Consider the following 25,971-nt stretch of genomic DNA (forward strand, 5'->3'; position numbering starts at 1 on the left):
GTGCACCTTGCACAAGTGTAGATAGCGAGCGACTTTTCAGCATAGCAGGACATATTTTAGACGATAAGAGGAACAGGCTGAGTGGCAAAAATGCTGAGATGCTTGTATTTCTCAAGGCTAATCTGCCAGTGATGCTGCTTAATCAGAAGTAAGGTTTGAGTCTGAAATCTCCTTCGGTGCAATGTTTTGTTTTATTGATTATTGCTGACTTGCTGTCTTATCTCCTCCTATATGACTTGAAACTGACTGACTTGAAACAGTATTTATTTTATATTTGGCTATAGCCTGTTTATGTTGCACTTTAGTTTGGGTATGTTTATTGTTCCTCAGGAAATGTTTATTGTTTATTGTTCCTCAGGAAAGCTACAGTATAAGATCCAAGTTCTCTAAGAGCCCCTAGTTCCTCTCATTCGAGTGGAATGTTGCACATTTGATGTCATGTGACAGTGTACATTTTATTTATTATGATTTTTATTTTCACATTTTATTTATTATGATTTGTATGTTCCTGAAGTAAGCTACAGGTGGTTGTGAATTCAATAAAACAGATGGTTGTCAATTCATGATACCTTCTCATCTCCTAATTTCATTTGAATACTTAATATACAATATCAATGGTGTTAAGAATAATTAAAAACATAATTAATGCTACACAATAAATAGAATGAATGAATGAATGAATGGTCTTTATTGTCATTGCTATAGTACAGGTACCAAACAACGAAATTTAGGAGGGGTGGCTCCCCTGGTGCTAGGAAAGAAGAAAAAAAAAAAAAAAAGCTTCAATTGCCATTTTCGACGCTGTGATCGGTGATATCGGATCGGCAGATCACTGGTTCCAGTGATCGGTGATCGGTGATCGGCACCAAAAACCCTGATCGGAGCATCACTAGATTTGAGTCCTATTTCCCTCCAATGAACGAAGACTTCGACTGGCTCCGGGATCCGTTCAACCCCCTCTCATCAGCATCAGCCGCTAGTTTGAGCAGCAAAGCTCAAGATGAACTGGCAGAGCTAGGTTTGGATAGGTTTTGGCTGCTTGTGGGACATGAATATCCATCTCTCTCAGAGAGCGCCATCAAGGTGCTTTTACCCTTCCCAACCTCCTACTTGTGCGAGCTGGCTTTTTCTTCTCTAGCATACGTCAAGAACAAGACACGCACGCGTCTGTCAGTGGAACAGGACCTGCGTGTCGCGGTGTCCACTATCTCTCCCCGCATAAAGACACTCTGCTCCCAAAAGCAGGCGCATGTGTCCCACTAATGCGCACAACATATTTCTTTGTTTTGTATTTCTCTACATTTTTACAATTCTGTCATGATTATTATTGTTAAATTATTATAGTTGTGAGTTACCCGTTTGGTTCAGATGTGAAATAATAATCTCAAAATGAGCATTGAAATGAGAATGACATTTTAAGGCATTATTTTAAGCCCCCCCAAAAAGCATTGTTCCATTGATTGATTATACAGGCCTTTGATATTTTATTTGTGTGAAGAATTCCCTCTGAGTCTCCTCCCATATTGTACAATCCTTGAGGGACACAATTATTTAATTTAGCGATAGTTTGACTGACCTATGCATTCTTGCCCATCCATTACAGTTCATTTATGACTTTTATTATCTTGTTAAAATTCATTGGGGCAATACTTATGTATTATATATAAACACACATTTTCAAACCAATTCATCGTGTATTGTTTTTAGTTTAAGCTCCGAGGCATTTTTTAAAATCTTCGTAGAGTTGGGGTGCCTTGGAGAAGGGGGAAAGCTTCAGGGGTGCCTTGGTTAAAAAAAAGTTTGGGAACCTCTGCACTACACCATTGGCTGTAGAACTGTTTCTATGGACCACTGTAAGAGGACTTTAAACTGTTTTTGTCTTGTAGACTGTGGCAAGTCCACCCTCCTGGGAGCGGAGTGGATGAAGAAGAACGCCCACCGGCTGGAAGGGAAGGTCCAGGAGCCTGCTTTTCTTCAATTGAACAAAATACAGAGAGAGGAAATAGAGGCTAAATTGAAACTGACTGAAGACGAACAAGAACGTCAATTGCTGGACATTTTTTTGTTTGAATTTGAACTTAAAATGGATTATGATTTATTTCTGTTAGAGGTCAAGGACAATCTTGGCATCCCTGTGTGCGCAAGTTTCAAGGCTCCCAGTTCGGAAGAGTGATTGATTAATTAGTGTGCTTGCAGTCGCAAATATAAAACTGAATCTGAACAGTAGTGTGAACTACATGTTGGTCACATTACCCCAAACGATAACGGTGGATGACCGATGGCCTTATTCACTTATTCCTTCCAGCTAGAGTCTGGATCTAGCTAGAGTTAGAGTCATGTCAGTCCTTCACATGGGAGTACAGGTCCAGCAGGAAATCACTTTGACACATATAATATTCATCATCATCATCATCTCAGAGGGGGAAAGTGCTGTAACTGCAGACTGATGATAACAGCTTCAGTGTCTTCTCTCCTGTCTGCTCCTTCCACTCTGCTGCGTGACAGAAGAGCTTCCCCAGGAACTTCTCATCAAACTTATCACAACTGTTGAGCATGAAGAAGAGAGAATGATTGAGACTCAACAGTTAAACAGCAATGAAACCTAAACAGTGGAATGACAAAAGTGAACAAAACCAAAGGAAAGGTCATTTGACCACCTGATGAGCAGCTATAACACATCAAAGTACAGCCATTGTATTCAATCAAGAATTATGGTGGTCAAGTATAATTCCACAAGTGATCTATAATTAGTGAAACGATGCCAAACTAATTAATTAATTCCTGAGACTGGTCTATCCAATTCAAATGCAAAGGCTAAATAGTGGCAACGTTGTTAGACACCTTTAATGCCGCACTTCACATACTAAGTAGAAACTACTTAAATAAACCCACTCACCTGAGCTGTGAGATGTAGGGCAGACACTGAAGGAAACTCCTCACTTCACTCTCTTCATCTGACCAGCCCTTCAGCTCTACTGGTTTATTCCCTGGTTGGAGTTTCAGCACTTCTAGGAGCAAGGAGGCCTTTCTCTCTGAGAGGTCTATGGACCAGACTGCAGGAGCTGCTGACTGGTAAACTGGCTGTAATGCTGGAAGGACACTCCTGCCTGTTTGAGTCTCATAGTCCTTCACATGGGAGTACAGGTCCAGCAGGATACGACATTGAAGTAGACCGTTTTCAACACAGAGGGGGAAAGTGCTGTAACTGCACACTGATGATAACAGCTTCAGTGTCTTCTCTCCTGTCTGCTCCTCCCACTCTGCTGCTTGACAGAAGAGCTTCACCAGGAACTTATCATCAAACTCATCCAAAAAACTGTTGAGCATGAAGAAGAGAGAATGATTGAGAATCAACAGTTAAACAGCAATGAAACCTAAACGGTGGCATGAAAAAAGTGGACGAAACCAAAGAAACTGTGACTTGACCACCTGATGAGCAGCTATAACACTAAGGTACAGCCATGGTATTCAATCAAGAATAATGGCCATCAAGTATAATTCCACAAGTGATCTATAATCAGTGAAACAATGTTAAACAAATGATTCAACTCCTGAGACTGGTCTGTCTAAAAGGCTAAATAGCTGCAAAGTTGTTAGACACTTTTAATGCTGCACATGACATACTCAGTAGGAACTAATTTAATTAACACACTCACCTGAGCTGTGATATGTAGGGCAGGCACTGAAGGAAACTCCTCACTTCACTCTCTCCATCTGACCAGCCCTTCAGATGTACTGGTTTCTTCTCTGGTTGGAGTTTCAGCACTTCTAGGAGCAGGGAGGCCTTTCTCTCTGAGAGGTCTATGGACCAGACTGCAGGAGCTGCTGACTGGTAAACTGACTGTAATGCTGGAAGGACACTCCTGCCTGTTTGAGTCTCATAGTCCTTCACATGGGAGTACAGGTCCAGCAGGAAATCACAATGATCTAGAAAATAGTTGTTCGTGTCGTGTTTGTTTGAAGTTTGGCATGTAACCGGAGTGCAAATATAACTATTATGTTATATTAACTATTACTATTATAACATATACTATGTATATGCAGGTATGTACAGATGGTAAATAAGAGGAATGGTGAATATAAATATATGTATAGGGTAAATATGTGTATAGGATATGAACAGCAGTATTATACAGCAATATTACAGTATTATACATGACTATATTCTATGCAGGTAGGCTATGTCTATAAGCTATTTTACAGTATTTTACATGAACTCTGCTATATGCAGGTATGACTATGAGCTATATGTGGGTTTGTCAGGGGGGTAATCCAGAGTCTTCTGGTCAAAGTTATGTCTGTGGAATCATCTAAGAACGTTCAATTTGACCAATTAGGCCCTTTCTTTTTCTAGATGCATATGTCAGAGAGAAAGGTCGTTGCCAGAGCTGAAAAGATGCAGCTGCTGCGATGCAACAGTATTCAAGCCAACAATTTTAAGTAAGGTGAAGAGGCACTTGGAGGGCCATTTCAACCGGGCAGTTTTCCATGAAGGTAAAGTTGGCTAACATTCTCTGGGAAATGCAAATGGAGTTGCAGTAGAGACCAATTCCATTTGAGCAATGAATCAAAACGAACCCTTCTGTGACGCTTGTGGGAAGTATATGATTTAGATGTTGTGTAGCATATTCAATTGACAAATGATCATAGAATAATAAGGTAACATAAAAAGGATCATTATAATCAATAATAATATTACAATTCTATGCTCTGTTATAGGGTATACCATTCACAGATGTGGGTTACAATGTAACCGAGCGTTACATTATCACTGCATCCACTGCCAGTCAACAATTTTACGTCGGGTGGACGTCATCAACCACCTTGAATCGTGCAAGCACTAAAACCCAGCTGCAGCAACCACCACTGCAGTGACTGCTACTTCCACTGCTGCGACCACCACTGCAGCGACCACCACTGCAGCGACCACCACTGCAGCAACCACCACCGCCACTGCAGCGACCACCACTGCAGCAACCACCACCGCAGTGACCGCCACTGCAGCGACCACAATGCCAACCCCCCCGGGTGGACAGATGAAAAGGGTACATCATCAGCAATCAAAACAAAAATGTCCTATCTGCCATCTTAACATGAACACTTTTTTTTTTAAAGCGCACATAAAGAGGAAGCACACACATAAGCAGAAGGACATAACAGCAACTTCCCACCTTCAAAGTGACTGTATAGATCCTATCAATGGGATCTATGCTGTCCTTAAGACGTTTCATGGTGCCAGCACTCCTCTGCCAAAAGAACATGGAGTTTGCATGGAGGAGTGGATTAGTCTCTTTTCAATGCATACACCTGAAATCTATAGGATACTGTACATCAGTATCCTATAGACCATAGACCATAAAGAGATGGTTACCAGCAAGTGGTTTGGGGAAGACAAAAAACAGCTCTGCCTCACTCGACAAAAGCTTGCAGAAAACAACAAAATACCTCTCTCTGTGCACACTGAAGTTGGAGCCCCTCAGTCCAAAAAGTACATATCAGTTTATGAACCCACACTTTCATATTACAGTCGTTTGGGAAGAGTCATGGTGTCGTATGACATCAAAAAGAACACATGGCACTGTCCGTGCCTAAAGACTAAGAGATCATGCCCACATAAATACATCGCCAAATGGCACCTCTTTCAAACAGATCGCGAACTATTTAGAAAAGTCCGGAGTACTGATGTGGACTTCCAGAGCACAGCAACAGAGGACCAAGACAGTCATGATGATGAGACTGATCTGGGAGATCTTCTGTATCCACCAACCGATTATAAGAAAATGGAAGGCATGGTGCAGTATATCCTAAAAAACAAGAAATTGCCTGCTGTTTTCCCTGAAGACGTACGCCTTCCATCAGTGGAAAAAGAGTATCCAAGGCACCTCATTCCACAGGAAATGGTATGCCAGCACTGCCCAGGCAACGTGCCCCTGAGTGACCCAGTCCTCATTACATGCAAGGCCAAAATCCTCACCACCACACAGGTTGTTCAAGGTAGGTCAGCGAAGGTTAATTTTGTTAATCAATTTATCTTATAACAATCTACTTTGGGGGATTTGTTTCTCTTGTATTTATTATTCAATGTGTTGTAAACTGTTGTGATTCTTGTTGAATCTTTGGATTTCGAGATATTTCAACCTACTGTAAATCCTGCTCACAATGTGGAGCCTACTTCCGGTACCAAGAGTGGAAAGAAGGTTTACATAACTTTGATGACCACATCATACTCGCTCTCCCTTTATGCATCACCATAAGGAACATGCTACAGGTAATGTTTGATAAAACTTTAATTGAAGTATTGGGTTAATTTACAAATGAATTACTACATTACATTTGGTTTTTCCATAATATTTTTCTCTCTAAGGTCCATGCTGCAGTGAGCCGAGTGGTCGAATATTTGGAGTTGACCACTGGTGTACAGTACCCCTCTGCTGATACGGTGCTCCATGGTTATCTCCACTTTGAAGCCCTCACAGCACATGATTACGAGTATTCTTGCGTAACCTGTGGTGATCATCCACCTGCAGTAATCATGGACCTCCATAAGAAGGGCGCCTTCAATTTGTCAGGTAAGAATGCTTTCATGGAATAGACAGATTTAGATGTTAATTGCAGACCGGGATTGCTCTCAGAATTGACTTACAATATTTCCTCCTTATTTGTTTAGTGAGTGACCTTCCCCAACCTCCTGAGGACTAATGGAGAGGTCGATATTGATCTTTTTTGGGAGGCACTTTCAAGGGAAAGGATCGGCCGAGGATTTGTAACAAGTAATGCAAGACAAGACTAACGGGCACTTAGTTAACATGCTGAACATTTGTGACACAGCCCAATGAAAAGGGCTACCTGTAGGCGAAATCATTTTTCTGTTTTTTACATGTGCTTAAACTACAGATTGTAAGCTTTCAAATGATGCATCATACATTGAAATCGGAAACAAATTGAAGACGACATGAGTATTTGAAAGTTGCTACACTGGAAATCACTAAGCACAGAAAATCCCCATCAAAGATAATGAATCCCCATCAAACAACAAGAAACGAAGTCATTGTGTTATAGATTACACTTATTTAATGAACGTAAAACTGTTCGGAAAAATAACGAGTGGGTACTTCACATCTTCGAGTTGAATGTTAGCTAAAAAAACGAAGATCTGAAAAAAAAAAAAAAAAACTTTAAAGACGAATTTGACGTCTTTCTCATTTCCGAGAGGTGTCCAGAAACACCAGGAGCAGTCACATTTTCCAATGACTGCAGAAATCTGACAACCACATGGAGATACATGTTGTGGTAGATGTTTATCAAGATGGCACTTCACTTTAAACTCTTGAATGTATTAACGTTTTTCTTTTCCTTTTATAAAGGTCAACAAAAAAAAACATTTACTGTTCCGCCAACTTTCCACTATTGGGTACCTTGGATTGGAAAAAAAACACGACGCTCTAACCAAGTCATTAATACGGAATTTCAGAAAATCCGTCCAGCAAAACAAGCTGAGGTGCGGGAAATAACAGTCTCAGAAGACCGGCTGACAGAAGAACTGTACAAGCAGAAGGTAAAAATAACTGTTTATTTTTCCTTTTATGGGTGAATTAAGGCCATGATTCCACCTGAAAACATGCAGCTCTCTATACTCTCTAGCTTGTTCTGTTCTAGCTAGCTAGTTTAGCTAGCTGTGAGGAGAATCATACAAATAATATTGAATTAATATTTATGTAGCCCAGCTACTAACGTGAGCTATGAGCATTTCAATAAATAAGTCCATTTAATAAATAAGCATCATTTCATGGTTATGTACACGGTTATTAACATTGTTATACGTTTATAATGTGTACTTGTTTACAAACTCTAATGTGAGTTCGCTCATTGGTTATATGTCATTCATTCATTTCTTTATTTCATTGGTCCATCGGGAAGAGCTAGCCAATTGAAATGTATGCTGAGAGAGAGGGGGCGGGACTTTGTACTAATAGTGTGAGGTTGTTGTCAGAATGTTTGAGGACCTCGTGAAGTAAGACTTGTTGTGTATGCTGTGTGTATTAACAATTCGGGAATCAACGAACAGTTATTCTTTTGGATGTTGGTGCACATTGAAGCTACCAGAGGTAAATACATATGTCTGGTGTTTGTTTATAAGCTACATCTACTCGTTGTAGTATGTTATATTTTACTGTAGAGCTAATCGCGGCTAGCGGTTAGCTTAGCATAATTACGTTAGTATGTTGCTAGCCTTTGCTGAGTGATAAATTGTTTCTAGCTTTATCAAAACGAAATAGCTATTGGATTTTGTAGCTCAGTGTATTCTGTTAATTCAGAATTGGAAGTCGAGAGACCCAGCAAAAGGAAAGCTCTTCGTTGGACAACGGAGACCGTTTCCAATCGCCTGGGGTAACTCGAGACCGTCCATTGAATCTTCGCGTCAGTGTCCTTCAATCATTCTCCTGCGCTCGTGGGCTAACACTCAGCCTCACCCAAGAATCTCAGACAGTGAATGTTCTGAAGAAAAGAACGATGTATCAGTCATGAAGCTGAAAAGGAAAAAAGACGGTGGCAGAGTTTATGGCAGAAACCATTACTGTATGTTTTGCTTTCAACAGCGTTCTAAAATGGCACGGCACCTGGAAGACAAACACAGCAACGAGGTGGAAGTGGCAAAAGCACTTCAATTTCAAAAGGGGTCCAAAAATCGAAGAATCCAGTTGGATCTGTTGAGAAACAAAGGCAATCGCATCCACAATGACTAGGTGCTCAAATACGGAAATGGTACTTTGATCCCATCACAGAAAACCACTGAAGGCAAGTGACTACATGCACTGTACATGTATATATTGCCAGGCCTTACTGAAGAGGAAATCCCTGTGGAGGCACATGATGAGATGCCATGTGTCAAAGAAAGGCAGTGTCTTAAAGCCAGGCAAAAGAAGAGTGCAGTCACTGTGTACCTATGCACAGCCAGTCCCAGATGGCACGAAGAAGAAACTTTGGGACCTGGTTAGTGACATGAATCAAGATGAAGTGTCAGCTATTATCAAAGAAGAGAAATGCATACTTAAACTAGGGTTTAATTTTTTAATTTTCTTTTAATTACACTCTGTTGTCTGTTCTTTGTAATCATTTGTTTGTATCTGTGTTGTTATTGATTTCATTTGTATTGTTATTTTTGTGGACCCCAGGAAGACTAGCTGTCACCATGGTGGCAGCTAATGGGGATCCAATAATAAACAAACAAACAATAAACAAACCTTCCCTGTCATGAGTTCATGGATCTCCTATCCAAAGACAAGGCCATCCAGAGGAAAATACATTCTTCTGAGAAATTTTAAGTTTATAACTGTGCTAGAGGGCAAACATTACAACAAGTTCACTTATTACACAAAGACTGGGAAAGCGACACTAGCTTGAACAACGGAGGCGCCGACCTGACGGTAGGAGTTGGAGTGATTGATAAAATGCTGGTGGAAAGCGTCACTTATTCTGTTTGTATCCATATGATGTTAGACTTGGATAAAAGTTGATGACGTTGACAGCGAGAGGAACTATTTATTGTGATTTAACTAATTTAATTTTGTGATTAAACTTCTACTTCGTCTGAAACAGAACAGCACGTTTCTATCGGTTGAGGAACTGTACGTTTCTATTGGTTGAGGAACTGGACAATTAGTCGTTACCAAACTGATGACAAGGTGACGGGGTCCAGATGCAGAGAGACGTCCAGTGCTGTATGCAGTACTCCCAGGGCAAAGTGCGCACCAAAGACGTGCTGAGGTTCGAGGTGCAGACAGAGGGGCCGGACTGCAGCATATAAGCCATCATACACGGTAATGTGGTAAAGCCACCAGCCAACGCCACCAGCCTTTTCCTGAACGAGGACTCAGACAAGCCCCCCAACGTCCCCGAACGAGGCCTCCTGTGGCGCCGGCTACACAGGGCCATGGAGAAGAGAGCGACCAGCGTGAAGGACAGGATGAGCAGCGTCACCAGGGAGAGCGTGAAGGCGTTCTTACGCCGGAACCTCTTTGTGCTCTTCACCATCGCAGCAGTGGCTCTGGGTGTGATGTTGGGCTTTGCCCTGCGGCCCCAGAACCTGACCCTGAGGGAGATCAAGTACTTCTCCTTCCCTGGAGAGCTGCTGATGAGGATGCTGCAGATGCTGGTGCTGCCTCTCATAGTCTCCAGTCTGGTCACAGGTATTTCTTCTCTGGACAGCAAAGCCTCAGGTAAGATGGGCATGCGGGTGGTGGTCTACTACATGGTGACCACCATCATCGCGGTCTTCATCGGCATCGTCATGGTGATGATCATCAAGCCGGGGAAGGGCAGGAGGGACACTCCTGTGACCTCCAGCGGCACCATAGAGCCAGTACAAGCTGCCGACGCCTTCCTGGACCTCATCAGAAACATGTTCCCTCCTAACCTGGTAGAAGCCTGTTTCAAGCAGTACAAGACAGTGTACAAGAAGACCATCCGCACCAGGAACGTGACCATCGCACTCAACCTGACTGATTCCCTCAACACTACAGAGGCTGGCCTGACTGGGAACGTGACCAAGGTGCTGCAGACCATACAGGAGACGGTGGAGGAGGTGATCCCCATGTCGGGCTTCTCTAACGGGGTGAACGCCCTGGGCCTGGTGGTGTTCTCCATGTGCTTCGGCCTGGTCATGGGGAACATGAAGCAGCAGGGACAGGCCCTCAGGGACTTCTTCGACTGCCTCAACGAGGCCATCATGAGGCTGGTCGCCATCATCATCTGGTATGCTCCTGTAGGCATCCTCTTCCTGATAGCTGGTAAGATCGTGGAGATGAAGGACCTGGCTCAGGTCGGAGGTCAGCTTGGGATGTACACTGTGACTGTGATCGTAGGTCTCCTCATCCACGGCATGGTCGTCCTGCCTCTTCTCTACTTCCTGGTTGCCAGGAAGAACCCTTTCACCTTCATCGCTGGGCTGCTGCAGGCTCTCATCACGGCCCTGGGAACGTCCTCCAGCTCTGCCACCCTGCCCATCACCTTCCGCTGCCTGGAGGAGAATAACCACGTGGACAAGCGGGTGACGCGCTTCGTCCTGCCCGTGGGCGCCACCATCAACATGGACGGCACGGCCCTCTACGAGGCTGTGGCGGCCATCTTTATCGCCCAGGTCAACAACATGGACCTCAACTTCGGGCAGATCCTCACCATCAGTATCACGGCAACAGCTGCCAGCATCGGAGCAGCAGGTATCCCTCAGGCGGGTCTGGTTACCATGGTGATCGTATTGACATCGGTGGGCCTGCCCACGGACGACATAACACTGATCATCGCAGTGGATTGGTTCCTGGACCGCCTGCGCACCACCACCAACGTGCTGGGAGACTCGGTGGGCGCGGGCATCGTGGAGCACCTGTCCAAACAGGAGCTCCTGAGCCAGGACGCAGAGATGGGCAACTCTGTGAACGAAGAGAACGAGAAGCCCTACCAGCTCATCTGCCAGGAGAACGACTCTCTCAAACATCGCAACAGCGAGACAACCATGTGAGAGGCAGGAGACAGAAGGGATTGTTTTTATAGACCTGGTCTGAAACTCCCTTCCCTGCCATATCTCATGACTGGTATGTTGTGGTTGTTTAACTCCAGGCAGGGATCTCTACAGAGCAGAGCCTTCCAATTACGCCAAGCTTAAATGGATTAACCGTTTTCATGCAATAAATATTTCAACCGAAAAAAAGAAAAAAATAACCAAACGACCACTCATGTTTCTGAGGATTTAGTAAAGAACTGAACTTTACTCCAGCGTCTGAGGATTCATTGATGTGTCAGTGTGTGTTCGCTATCTGTTGAAGTTGCGCCCTGGTTCCATTATGATTAGGTAAGGGGTGAGTGAGAGAGATTCTCTATACAGAAGCTGTGAATATGTTTCTCTGATGAGTGAATCTTACCAGTGCTAGTTATGAATGTTTTTTATTTATTTAATACATTACCATGATGTTGTTTGACCTTTCTGGTGCTATTGCATGGTTAAATTAGTTAATGGTACATTTCAAATCACTATTCTCTCAGTGCTAGTTATAAATGTTTTTTATTTTATTTAATACATTGTGGTGATTCACATTAGAGACACATCAAGAAAGTGAGATCATAATGAAACTCAGAAGCAGGTGGTATCCTATCCGTTATCATGGGCGCAAATGCAAAAAAAAACAGTTGTATCCACAACCGGAATATAAATGTTATTGTTGTTGTCACTGAGTGTATGTTAGCATGTAGCAGAAAGTGAGAGAAGTAAACAACCTCGACTCCAACCTACGTCTGTCGTCTCCTTGTTGCAACTCCCACAACATTACCATTATGTTGTTTGACCTTTCTGGTGCTATTGCATGGTTAAATTAGTTCATGGTACATTTCAAATCACTATTCTCTCAGTTTTGCACTCATGTTCTCTTCTACTGTGATTCTATCCATTCCAGACTACCAGGACCCAGTGGCGTGTCTAGGAGGTGGCCTAGGGTGGCACGTGAGCAGTGGTGTCTTCCACATTAGTTTGACAGTTCCATTTATAGTTGTAAAATAGTTTGCCATGGAAAGTGAAAGTGCTATCTGGGGCTCGAGGCGAGCTCTTGTTCTGAGAAGTCTGTTACTCTAGACGATGAAGATTTCCAAAAGCATAAGTGCCTAATTGTCAATATGTTGTATGTAAACCCAATGTTAATAAAGCTGCTGGAACCTCAATTTGCTGTCCCAATTCTGGGGTTTGTCATAACATTAATATTGAACACCTATGCTCTGTGCTGCAGTCCTGGAATTGGAATAGTTCAATCTAATCAGACTAGTGGAGAAGAGCTTATGGGGTGCCCTGGTGGCTATTATTATTAATAAGATAATACAATGAAATATATGCAGTGGGTGTATAAAGTTGTTTTAAATTATTAATACAATATACAGAATTTTTACAACATCATTAGTCTTATGTTAGGCTTAAAGTATGAGTAGGGTAGTGGAGATAAAAAATGGGCATAAAAAGCACAATAATGTGTACAAATTCACCAGAATGCAGGAAATTAAGTGTTAAATCCTCTTTTTTTCTGGGGGAGGACCCCCAGACCCCCGCTTGGACTTTATTGTTTCCACATGCATCGTTGCTCTGTAGCATTGCCTATTCATGTAAAATTATAAACCTGTCATACCTGCATTGGCTCTGAAAACTAGCATTTTTTTTCTGTATGAGTATGTAACTAGCAATACTGTTTTTATAAAATAAAGATCTTTTCTCAGACCAGATTGTTGATGGTTGGCTCGTCAACCTGAACAGTTCTAAGAATTACTTTTAATACCACTTACAGTACACTGACACTAATGTTGAGGCACATTCCAGTTGTTACACTTGAGTATTCTTGCTTGAATGTGTATACATTGGTCAAAATAAGGTCAACATAAATGAAACAGCAATTGTCCCCGTTTCTGTATTTCATCATGATAAAATGTATACATTTTTCCTAAAAAGTTGGAAATGTCCCCAGATTGCATCTGAGAAATCTGGTCACCTTACCGTGAATACAAGATAATTAAATAACATGCATACAGGCCTACTTGGGGATGATAGTCAATTGTCTACAGTGGGCCTGTTCATGTTCTTCACTGTATGGATATTGCAATCATTGGACTTATCGGGAATGTTACCCTTATGAAGACGTACATTACTGTGAAGTCAATGCGGACGGTGGTCAACCTCGCGCTATACGTGCAATGAATATGAATGTAAAAAGTAAATATATTTGCATGAATATCAATATGATATGAACAGTAAATATATATGTATATAGTGTGATGCGTACAGGACATGGACGAATACGATATGTGCAGTGTGCCAGGGGCGTGTCCAGGGGGGGGCCAGGGGTGGCCCGTGCCACCCCTGAAATCTGATTGGCCACCCTGATTGATTGGCTATCTGCCTAGTCACTCAGAGCAGAGGCCACTTCGCACCACGAGACAAACTTTTCGAACAGAACACATTTTTGATCAGCGGTGAGGTGTGCTGGTCTTGGCGCTCCTGAAGAAATGTGAGTACCATTAATGGTTAGACTTTTGCATAGCTACATATAGGCTACGGTGTTGTGCTAGTGGTTAAAACGTTTTAGCTGTAACATTATATTTTGTAGTAGGCTACTCTGGTCTCTCATCATCCGATCTCAGCTTGCTAGTAAACCTGTCGTCGAAATGCTAGCTAATGCTAACGTTAGGCTATAGGCTAGGTAACGTCAGCTATATACATTTGAATGCTTGAGTATGTTTTGTTTGTGTATTGTGCAAGTTATAAAGTGACATGTGTTATGTGATGGTTAATGTTACAGTATGAAAAGAAATCAGAGCATTCAGGGTTTCTTCCAAAGAAAAAAAACCAAAAGGACAGAGCAGCAGGACAGAGAAGCCAGAGCTAATGTTAGTCAGTCAGAGGATGAGAGCCAGCTGGAGGATGTAGACCCAGTTAGCCCACAGCAAGAGCCTCCAGCTTCTGCTGTACACATGGGTATGTATGTAACATTCTGATAGCTCCAGATGTATTTTTAGTAAGCACTTATTTGATAACCGTGATAATGTAACATTGTGATTAATTGCTATACATTTAAACTAAAGCCGAATCTTGTCGATTAAGCCTGTAGGGGTATTCATATTGTATTCATTTGAGTTTGGTAGCTAACATCGGCCTACTTACAAAAAAGGCTGATTTTGTCATTATGATGACCATTTCTGTGATTTTGTAGAGTCAAACAAGGATACTGATGATGAAGGCTGCACATCAGCTTCACCTGCACATCAGGGTATGTTGTACAGTATACAATACATACAATATAAGCCATCTACTTCTCTGCTTTCAGGTTGTTATGAATACAACTATTACTACTATTACTATTACTACTACTATTAAATTGATACAACTATTACAATTCCTGCATTGCTTTAGGTGTGTCTAGTCAGCCACTCTCAGTCTCAGACTATGATACTGACAACGAGGACCAGCCATCAGTACCTGCAGGCCCTGCATTTTCCTGTGGGGACAGTGATGTGGCAGGCCTTGCTGCCCCACGTGGACCTCCTGGTAAGCCTTAATATGTAATTGTTCATATTAAATATACTGTAGCCCGCTTAATATATTGTACTACTTCAATTCTTTAATCTATGTATTAATGTACCAATGAGTACTTCTGTCTCAGAGACTTGAAGGCAGGATCTGATTCTCAGGCTTTTGTCACAGATATTTCACAGTCAAGAGCAGAAGGTCCCACTCAACCTCGGCTAAAGATTTTTCCCAAGACTGTCCAAGGTGAGAAGAGGAGGTCGTTCAATCCGCCGTGGTATCAGCTGCATTCATGGCTTGAATACTCACCAAGCCGAGATTCAGCCTACTGTTATCCTTGCAGACACTTTTCCCTGCCTAGTGCACCACAGTCTGTTTTCACGTCAGAATCAGGTTTTTCTAATTGGAAGAAAGCAATGTTCAAAGATGGTGGCTTCAAGCAGCATGAGAAATCTGAGTGTCACACTAATGCCATGTTTGCTTTGAATGAGTACAAGAGGGCAGCACTTACAGATGCTTCCATAGTAGACCTGATTAACAAAGAATACAGAAAAAAAGTGCAAGAGAATCGCAGCTACATAAAAACAGTTGCAGATGTATTGCGTTTGACTGCAACTCAGAATATAGCCCAAAGAGGTCACAGTGACTCTGAAGAGCACAAAGGGAATTTCTTAGAAATTCTTGAAATGATTGCTAAACACAATCCTTTGGTAGCCAACAAAATGAAGGCACAAGGTAATGCAAAATACACCAGCAATACCATCCAGAATGAAATTCTGCAGTGCCTAGCTGGTATGGTGCGTGATTCTATTGTGGCAGAAGTGAAGAAGAGTGAGTTTTTTTCTGTGATTGCTGATGAAACCAAAGATCTGCAAAAGAAGGAGCAGCTCTCATTGGTTGTTCGATATTATTACAACGGGGCTGTCCATGAAAGTTTTCTGGATTTCAAACATGCCCAACATCTAGATGCTAAGGGGCTTAGTGACATGATCATCCAGTCTTTAGAAAACTATGGCCTCGACTACAAGTCTAATCTGGTTGGGCAAGGCTATGATGGGGCCTCAGTGATGAGTGGCAAACACTCGGGTGTGGCAGCCAGAATTAAGGCAGAGGCCAAGCATGCGTTTTATGTACACTGTAATGCGCACTGTCTGAACCTGGTCTTAGTTGACACTGTAAAGTCAGTCCCAGAGGCTGATTGCTTCTTCTCGCGTCTTGAGAAGATCTATGTGTACATGTCTGGATCTTATGTGCACCAGAAATGGCTTGGTGTTCAAAAGGAGATGTATGGTGGCCAGGCCAGGGAGTTGGTAAAACTAAGTGACACAAGATGGGCATGTAGAGCATTGGCTTGCAGGAACTTGATGGATAGGTTACCAGCCGTGTTGCGTGTTCTTCAAGATATATGCACAGAAAATCATAGAGACAGATCCATTGATGCTCGAGGTTTGCTTGCACAGATTGACCTGACCTTCATTGGCCTCCTTGCAACCTTCAGAAAACTGTTTGGAAACACAAAGCTCCTTTCTGACTTACTCCAGTCACCTTCTGTTGACTTGGCTATGGCAGTGGACATGGTAGTCACTTTGTGATACGTTTCAGGAGTACAGGACTGAGACATTTTGTGATCAACTGTGGCACGACATAGAAGAAACAGCCAATTCAGGATGGTGAGAAGAGGTCACAAAAAGTTAGCTCCAGGCTTGGTGGGTCTTATGTGACATGTACTATAGGTCTGCGACAGGGTCATTATGATAAAGACGCATTCAGACAGAGACTACTCTACCCCATCCTTGATTCACTAATCTGTGAAATTAACAGAAGGTTCTCAAAACCAAACTGCTTAATAATGAAAGGCATACAGGCCCTACATCCTAAAAGCCATACCTTCCTGCAGGATGACCAGGTATTTGGCTTAAGTGAAACATATGGATGTGACCGTGAAGATCTTACTCATCAGCTTCACCAAGCTAGGAGAATTTTGAAAATGAAGGCAGAGAGTGGGGCTGTACAGTTGACAAGCACTTTAGACTTAACTGTGTTTTTAGAGCAATACCCAGACGTTTTTCATGAGCTTTTCAGACTTTGCAAAATAGCTGTAACCCTTCCAGTCAGCAGCGCTGGCTGTGAGCGGAGCTTTTCAGCTCTAAAGCACATTAAAAATCATTTGCGGACAACCATGCTAGACAGCAGGCTAAGCCATTTAGGTGTGCTAAGCATTGAATCAAGACGAGCTAAGGCATTGAACATGGATGACTTTATAAAAGTGTCTGCAAGCAAACACAAGAACAGGCGAATTAACCTGTTTTGAGTCAGTGCAACGTATGCACAGTGTACTGGTATTGTTAACATTCAAAAACATGATTCTATTTCTGGACAAAAACTGCAAAAAAAATAATTTAAAAAAGCAGAAAATTGGAATATCACCTAACATATACATGTATTTTTTCATTTAATTTATTAATTTGATAAATAGATGTTGTAAAATGTAACGTGTCGGCCTACGTACCTATTCCTGACAGAATTTCAACAAAAACTACATATTCCTACACAAACTACAACTCCCCAGACAACTGTAACTTTGCAACAAAAACATATTGATTCTATTTCATACAAAATCTGTAGAAGAGGAGAAATCCGATTGTTTTCATATTATGTCAGTTTATTAGTTTATTCGTTTTTCTTCCAGTCCTAAACTACTCATCCTCCTCCTCATCAGATAGACCTCTACAGATAGATAGACCCCTCCAGTTAGATAGACCCTACAGATAGACCCCTACAGATAGATAGACCCCTCCAGTTAGATAGACCCTACAGATAGATAGACCCCTCCAGTTAGATAGACCCTACAGATAGATAGACATGGGTGATGTCAATATGATAATATGTGATCATCTCATGCATTCCCTCCTCCTTATGCATGTGTGATTCCCTCTGTGTGGTTACTAATCCTCTCTGACCACCTCCAGCTAATTCAGTCAGGAATAGGTACGTAGGCCGACACACTTTACATTTTACAACATCTATTTATCAAATTAATAAATGAAATGAAAAAATACATGTATATATTAGGTGATATTCCAATTTTCAGTTTTTTTTTCTTTGCAGTTTTTGTCCAGAAATAGAATCAACATGTTTTTGAATGTTAACAATACCAGTACACTGTTATGTACTGGTATTGTTATCCAGTACACTTCAGTAGATGTGGCTTTGAATTTCTCGTAATCTGATTTCATTATTATTTATTATTATTTATATATATATATATATATATAAGTTTACAATGGCAGCTTCCTGTACCCCGGTGAACATTTGGCATTTTTCCCCCCACAGTAGAGTAAATTGTACAGGAAACTTGAAACTTTACAGTTAAGAGAAGCAATTAGAAAAAATTGTAAGAAAAAGAAAGGAGAGGCAGCTAGTTTTTTATGTTAATGTTTAAGAATTATTGTTTTTCCTTGTACCTGTACAGTGTACAGTGTTTTTTGTTTTGTTTTGTGTTACAATTGGAGTGCCTGCATGTTATAGTGTACAAAATATGCTGGTTTGTTTAAAGAATAAAAAACATCTGAGTTTAATATTACATTTGTATGGAGCCACTCTGTTGTGTTGTGATTGGTAGCACTGGGACTTTTAAACAGGGATTGTTATTTTAGGGTGTGTTCTCACTAGAACATTTGCTTCACTTGGAATCAGAGTTTAGGATGAAATTCGCTTTGCTCTGCGTTGTTTGGAGCTGTGAGAACGCACATTCGAAGTCACTCCCGGAGCAAACAACCAACACATGCTCCGGCGCTTGAAAAGGGTGGTTTCGCTCCGGTTAGAAACGACGCATCGAGGCTGTCCATAGGAAAACAACAGTGCATGCGTGTTGATCTGGATAAGAGCGGGACGAACGGGCAGTTTTCTATTTTCCTGACCAATCAACTACCACATCTGTTGCTTCATTTGCCTATGTTACTTTGTTTACATAAAGGGCTGTGAGAACGCAAATCAGAAATAATGTATGCAACAATGTTGCAAACTTATCCGCTTGCTCTGGGTCATGATTCAGATTTTCATGTAAGAACATGACCTTAGTAGCCCAATTAAAGTATACAATGGGGAGTGGAGACAGAAATGGTAATAAAAAGCACAAAATGGTGTGTACAAATTCACCAGAATGCAGGGAATTAAGTGTTAAATTCTCAAAATTGTGCCACCCATGCATAACAAGGTGCCCCACCTGGGCCACCCCAGTGAAAAAGGACTGGACACGCCACTGCAGTGTGCACGTATCCTTTGTGTGCACTCCTTCATAATAGCCTACGTGAGGCAATATTTCTTATGTCGGTGGAAATGGTATCCATTTCAAAGCGTTTCTCCTCTTTCACCCTTCTGCCAGCGGAGTCACAGTTGCTCATTTCTGTCTGATGATGCATCGGTAACATTAGCTACCTTAGCTAGCTAACACCTGGTGGTAACGTTAGCTACCGTAGCTGGCTAGCACCTGGTGGTAACGTTAGCTACCGTAGCTAGCTAGCACCTGGTGGTAACGTTAGTTAGCTACCTTAGTTAGCTAGCACCTGGTGGTAACGTTAGCTACCGTAGCTAGCTAGCACCTGGTGGTAACATTAGCTACCTTAGCTAGCTAGCACCTGGTGGTAACGTTAGCTACCGTAGCTAGCTAGCACCTGGTGGTAACATTAGCTACCGTAGCTAGCTAGCACCTGGTGGTAACATTAGCTACCTTAGTTAGCTAGCACCTGGTGGTAACGTTAGCTACCGTAGCTGGCTAGCACCTGGTGGTAACGTTAGCTACCGTAGCTGGCTAGCACCTGGTGGTAACGTTAGCTACCGTAGCTAGCTAGCAACTGGTGGTAACGTTAGTGTAAGAGTCTCTAGGCACAGAGGGAGGTCGACACAAAGGAACAGCTGTACAAACGTGTTTGTTAACTCACAGCACGGCTCAGCACCGTCACTGACGGGCTAACACACACACACACTGCACCGTCACTGACGGGCTAACACACACACACACTGCACCGTCACTGACGGGCTAACACACACACACACACACTGCACCGTCACTGACGGGCTAACACACACACTGCACCGTCACAGACGGGTTGAGCGAGGCGTTCAAAATAACCAAGAATAAATACTAAGTGCAGCGCGCGGCCGTCACTGCCGCTCAAACTTTCCATACAGTGTGTGTGTGTGTTGTGGTCGCTCGTATCTGTGGACTGTTTAGCTCTAGCCACCCGCACAGTTGTTGTCAGCTCCAGTGAGAAGGGAGCAAATGCTTTAGAATGACGACAGATGCCGTTATATAGGCGGAGGGTCCCGTCCCTCGTGACACAAGCGTCGCCTGGGCCAGCCAATGAGCTGGCGCAGTGTAATTCAGTTTCTGATGAGGTCACGCAGGGGGCGTTCCCATAGTTGCCCCATAACTTGAAACCAGTTGGTCACTGAGTAGTGAGTAACAGACTCAGTGAGTACTGTTTTTGTTGCTTGAATAAAGGCTGGCAGTCTTTAATAGCCAAATGTTGTGGACTATACTGGGGAAGTATTTGTTATTATTCAGGAGTAAAACAATAAATACAAATATCGGATTGATATCGGTATCGCAGATACCTGAAGCCCAGGTATCGGTAGTGAAAAAATGGGATCGGGACATCCCTACCTAATTTCATCCAATACAGGCCTTTCAATATCTTATTGATAATCACAACCTAGAGAAACAAGATTTCTACAGGTATTTACAACTGAGGCATTACTACTTCTATAAGAATATAAAGAATAATGAGGTTTCTGAAATGAGTCTCGTCAACATTTGTATTGATGCGTATAAGGGCAACACCCACAAGAAACTGGTGTCAAGAATTATACAGAAGAGTATACAGTCCACCAAGAATCACTCCACCTTATATGTTAGGGATAAGTGGGAGAAGGAAGCAAACATAGTCCTAACTGAGGAAGAATGGTTGAACATATGTAAAATACAATCCACCACCTCTAGCTCTGGACAATGGAGAGAATTTTCATGGAAGAACATTATTAGGTTTTTTATTACCCCAAGAAGAAAATACTTACAGAATGGTACACCGGGAACTGGGAATTGCTGGAGAGAGTGCAACAATTCAATGGCTCATTTCTATCACATTTTTTGGGAATGCAGGGGTGCTGGCCCAAAAAGGTGACAAAATTATTTTCACTGAAAACGACGGAAATTATCATTGCGCGGTGCCCAGGCACCTTCCTATGATGCATGCTATAATTTTTCTATACAAGCTCTGTTCAAGGGACACATATAAGGCCTGTCAGTGTTATTCAGACCTATGAAGCAGCGGTAACAATAATGAAAACGCATCTATTAGAATTAGAAGAAAGATGTATTTATTTTGTAAATATATTTTGTTTGTTATTGTTTTTGTTTTTTTGTTTTGTCACTTAAAACATTTATTCCCACATACATGAAACCACACATTAATCCCAAAAAAGAAAAGTCGCTTTGGATAAAGGCATCTGTTAAATGCCCAAAAATGTAAATGTATCATGAGATTTGTTAACCAAGGGCAGTGTGGTGAGTGGGAATGTAACGATGGACATACTGTATGTGCTGAGAGAACATTCCACAACAAACAGTATCAAAAATAAACTTCAAAATGGGAATTTCTTAACAAGGTTCCCATACGTAGGGACGTCTACAGCTCCATGAGGGCTTTTATTTCATTAATGCGTGACGCCTTCTTGTCGGTGGGGTTCTTGGTGAACTTGGTGATGAAGACGTCTTCTGGCCCAGGCGGTGACAGCGATCCACACACTGGTCCTCTGCTTAAACGAAGATGTTTAAAAACGCCTGCCAGGGTGAAGATTTTTTAAAAACGCTGTATATTCACCGTATATCTTTGACGTGTGGACGAGATAGACGGAGCTTTTTGTATTCGTCACGTCATCATGCGCGTAGATTTCTATGATCATGCGCACTGCAGCTGTTTGCTGTTCCCTCCAACGTCATATCCTGGCACCAGTAACTACTTTGTTACAACAGGCAACGTTGGTCAAGCGAGGAAAATGGATGTGAACAAAGTGCTTCTAGTTCTTTCACTGTTAACTGGACTTTTAACCTGTTTACAGATAAATGCACAGTTAATGATCGAGAACATTGAGAGACAGAGGCGTCTGATTGGCCAGCGGGGCTATGGGGATACAATTATATTGCCGACTACTGGTGTGGAATGCTCAATGACAGCGTTTATATTGCGTTTAAACATGCTGGTGTGGACGGTCATATTTTTATATACGAAAAACATTGATCAAAAAAACGTATTGGTGACTATGTCGAGAGATCTGCGAGGTGGATTAGGCTATTCTACATTCAGTAGCCTACAATTGATGGAGGAGACATGAACCCCTCAATCATGTTGGGGGTCAAACCTACCATTGCTCATGTGCTGCTGACACAGGTGATTGTACCTTAATGATATGTCTTATCGGGATTGGTGACGCTCTTGCTTCTTGTCTTGATGTCACCTATATGAGCCCCTAACAGGCTTCAAAAGCTGAGGCTATAATGCAACACGTGGTCTAATTATCCTCCAACCTTCACTACCCTGCTGCACTTAACCCCCCAACTGTGCCAACATGGACTGGTTCGTCTTCCCCGTTGATAACCTACTGTGCATGGTCCTTGGCATCTCCCTAACTGTGTGGTTTACCCAGCTGTTGGTCTTCATCATTGTGCCAGCTATCCTTGGTGTTTCCTTTGGGATCCGGAGACTCTACATGAAGACCCTTCTCAAGCTGAAAAAGCACAACCTAAATATTGCAGACTGTCGTGGCCAATCCTACGACAATGGGAGCAACATGATGGGCCACAAACAGGGGGTTCAGGCAAGATTACTGCAGGTGAACAACAAGGCATCATGTGTTCCCTGCAGCAGTCACACTCTGAATCTCGTAGTAGCAGATGCAGCAAAATCCTCTGTGCTGTCTATGTCCCTCTTTGGTATTTTGCAGAGACTGTACACCCTTTTTAGTTCATCTGTGTCACGCTGGGCAATCCTGCAACAACATATCAAGGACCTCACTCTGAAATCTTTATCAGTGACAATAATAATAATAATAATTCATTACATTTATATAGCGCTTTTCCGAGGCTCAAAGACGCTGACAATACAGGAGATACGGAAAACACAAAAACAACAAGCAACATGGACACATGGAACACAGAATCAGCTAACGGGGAGGGGGGGGGGTGGTAGGGGGGGGGGAGGTGGTTAGGGGTAGGGGAGGTTGTATGCGTGTCCAGGGGGGGGGGTGGCCGGGATGGGGGAGATGGCTAGGGGTAGGGGAGGCTGTAGGCATGGGAGAACAGGTAGGTTTTGAGGTGGGATTTAAAAATGAGGAGTGAGGGTGAGTCTCTGAGTGGTTGAGGGAGAGAGTTCCAGAGGCGGGGTGCAGCTCGTGAAAAGGCACGGTGACCGAAGCCTTTGAGTTTTGAGGGTGGGACAGTGAGGGGAACAATGGATGAGGATCGGAGGGTACGGGTAGGGCGGTGGGGGAGAAGGAGGTCAGTCAGGTAAGGGGGGGCCAGGCTATGGAGGGCTTTGTATGTGAGGATGAGGACAAGATGGGAGGCAAGGATCCAGAGTGTGAAGGCTCTGAGGTACCAGATGCCAGAGATGGTACAAGCACTGTCTGCACTGAAGGAATTTGCTGTAGAAAAGAAGGACTCCGAGACAATGTCCTCAGCCGGGGGCATACGGGGTGAGCTGATGACCTGGCAGTTTCTGCTATGCATGGTGGTCTGGTACAATGTCTTATACCAGATCAATCATGCTAGCAAAATATTACAAAGCTCCACAGTTTCCATCCAAACGCTGAGAACGGAACTTGGAGGAGTCAAGAACTACCTTACAGACTTCAGGGACCGTGGGCTTGCTTCCTGCCAGGCAGAAGCAAGAGAAATTGCCGAGATTCTAGAGATTGACATGAGGCTTCCTGAAAAGAGAACAAAAAGAACAAAAAGGCAGTTTCTATATGAGGGCAGAGAACAAACATTGTCTACACCAGATGACCTCTTCAATCAGGAGTTTTTTCTTCCAATGGTGGACGCCGCCCTCACCAGTATCACTAGCAGGTTCTCAAAGATGGAGGATATTTACAGCCTGTATGGTTTTATGTTCTCCAAAGAGGAAATGACAAAGGCAAATACGTCTGGAAGGCTTCAGAAGCAGTGCCTAAATCTTGAAAAAACTATGGATGACATCGATGGAGAGGAGATGGTGATGGAGGTCAGGGCTGCTATCCACACATTTCCTGATGATGTGTGTGTCTCTCCAAGACAGATGTTGGACTACATATACAAGGAGGAACTTCTAGATCTCTATGGGAATCTCAGTATTGCCCTGCGGCTCCTGTTAACACTTCCGGTCACTGTCGCATCTGGCGAGAGAAGCTTCTCGAGCCTGAAGCTTATAAAGACTTACCTGAGGTCCACCATGAGCCAGGAAAGGCTTTCAGGGCTGGCACAAATCTCGATAGAACAGGAGGTTAGAAGATCTTTGGACCTGGAAGATCTGGTGGCAGCATTTGCTGCAGCCAAGGCACGAAAGCAGCGATTCTAAAAGGTTACTGTATGTCAGGGTTCAGAGTATAGAGCAGGTTCAGAGTACGGTTCAGCAAATAGCAAACAGCAAACATAAGTAGAGTGCAAAATAAGCAAGGAGATGCAGAGTGCAAAATAAGTAAGAAGCTGCTGAGTGCAAAAATGTAAATAAGATGCAGAGTGCAAAATAAGTAAGATGTCTTAGGCAGGCAGACAGACAGACAGACAAGCAGGCAGGCAAGCAGGCAGGCAGACAGACAGACCCAGTGGAGTCGTGTAAAATGTAAATAAGAACACCAGCGGTTTCAGAATATACTTGTTTATTGATTTTTTGATTTATTTGTTTATTTATTTGTTGTTCTTGCTCTGTTTGATATTACATATTAATGTTGCTGTTTCAGAATGTGAAAACACCAGCAGTTTCAGAATGTAAGAGTTCTAATAAGCACCATTGTGAGTTGATATTTCATTATTTATATTGCTCCAATTTGATGTTACTACACATGGCTCCTTTGTTGATCAAATACTCGGACGTGTGTGTGACTGTTAATTAATACATTATGACATTTATAATGAATTCCTTTGTTTCAGACTGTTTTTTTACTTACACACACACGAGCGCGCGCATATGCGCAAACTTCGTAAAACCGTATTATATTTTAGTGTCAGGGAAATAAATACATTTTAAAATGTCCACATCGTCACCCGCCTAACCAGGGGCCTCACATCCCATTTCTAGATTACTTATTTTTCCTTAGTTATTAAATAAAATCATCATTTATCTTTACCCTCGACTTGTCTCCCTATTTTTGTCACTTTCTCTGAGCCGGGTTAGTGACAACCAGGGGCCTCCATAATGTTGTTTGCTTAGGGCCCCCAAAAGTCTAGGGGCTCCACTGATTGGAAGCTGTTATTAAACAGTTTATAACAGTACAGTACCCTAATAGACTAGTGTTTTGATGCTAGCTCCGAAATGTCTCCGCTCCGCCTCCAATCTCTCCCAGATCCACGTCAAACTCCTGTCTGTTCAACCTGAAGTAAGTTGCCTGGAACTAGCGGTCCTCCTGTACACTACAGCCTCAACTGTTGACCAAATTGAACTCTCATTTCATTGTGAGACTGCAGCATCTCGTAGTCCCACAACCAACCGCCTCCTTTTTACGTTATGGAAAATTAGTTGATGCTCAGCAAGCTAGCTGTCTATGACCGAAAGACGCGTGTAAAATGTATGCTCCAGTCTCTCTCCCCGTTATGAGTGACTCAATTAATTTAGATAGACCAGTTGAAGTTTTCCCAATTGTCCCATTGTGATGCAATAATCCGTCGCACC

The 25,971-nt window shown here is 42.6% G+C and overlaps 2 protein-coding genes across 2 annotated transcripts; both read left to right on the forward strand.

Annotated features, from left to right (window-relative positions):
* Positions 1–9,697: 9,697 nt before the first annotated feature.
* LOC308160597 (excitatory amino acid transporter 1-like) lies at positions 9,698–11,515 on the forward strand (the record flags this gene model as incomplete). The annotated part of the gene is made up of 2 exons (XM_080534541.1): positions 9,698–9,772; positions 9,833–11,515. The coding sequence occupies 2 exons, from the start codon at positions 9,698–9,700 to the stop codon at positions 11,513–11,515; spliced, it is 1,758 nt and encodes a 585-aa protein (XP_080390667.1).
* Positions 11,516–14,968: 3,453 nt separating this feature from the next.
* On the forward strand, positions 14,969–24,660 carry LOC308160598 (zinc finger MYM-type protein 1-like; the record flags this gene model as incomplete). Its single annotated transcript, XM_080534542.1, has 4 exons — positions 14,969–15,070; positions 15,460–16,359; positions 22,754–22,924; positions 23,707–24,660. 4 exons carry the CDS (start codon positions 14,969–14,971, stop codon positions 24,658–24,660), a joined length of 2,127 nt encoding a protein of 708 aa, XP_080390668.1.
* Between the last annotated feature and the right edge of the window lie 1,311 nt (positions 24,661–25,971).

The sequence above is a fragment of the Nansenia antarctica genome (assembly GCF_963989245.1).
Source record: "Nansenia antarctica genome assembly, chromosome: 6".
NCBI classification, from domain to species: Eukaryota; Metazoa; Chordata; class Actinopteri; order Argentiniformes; family Microstomatidae; genus Nansenia; species Nansenia antarctica.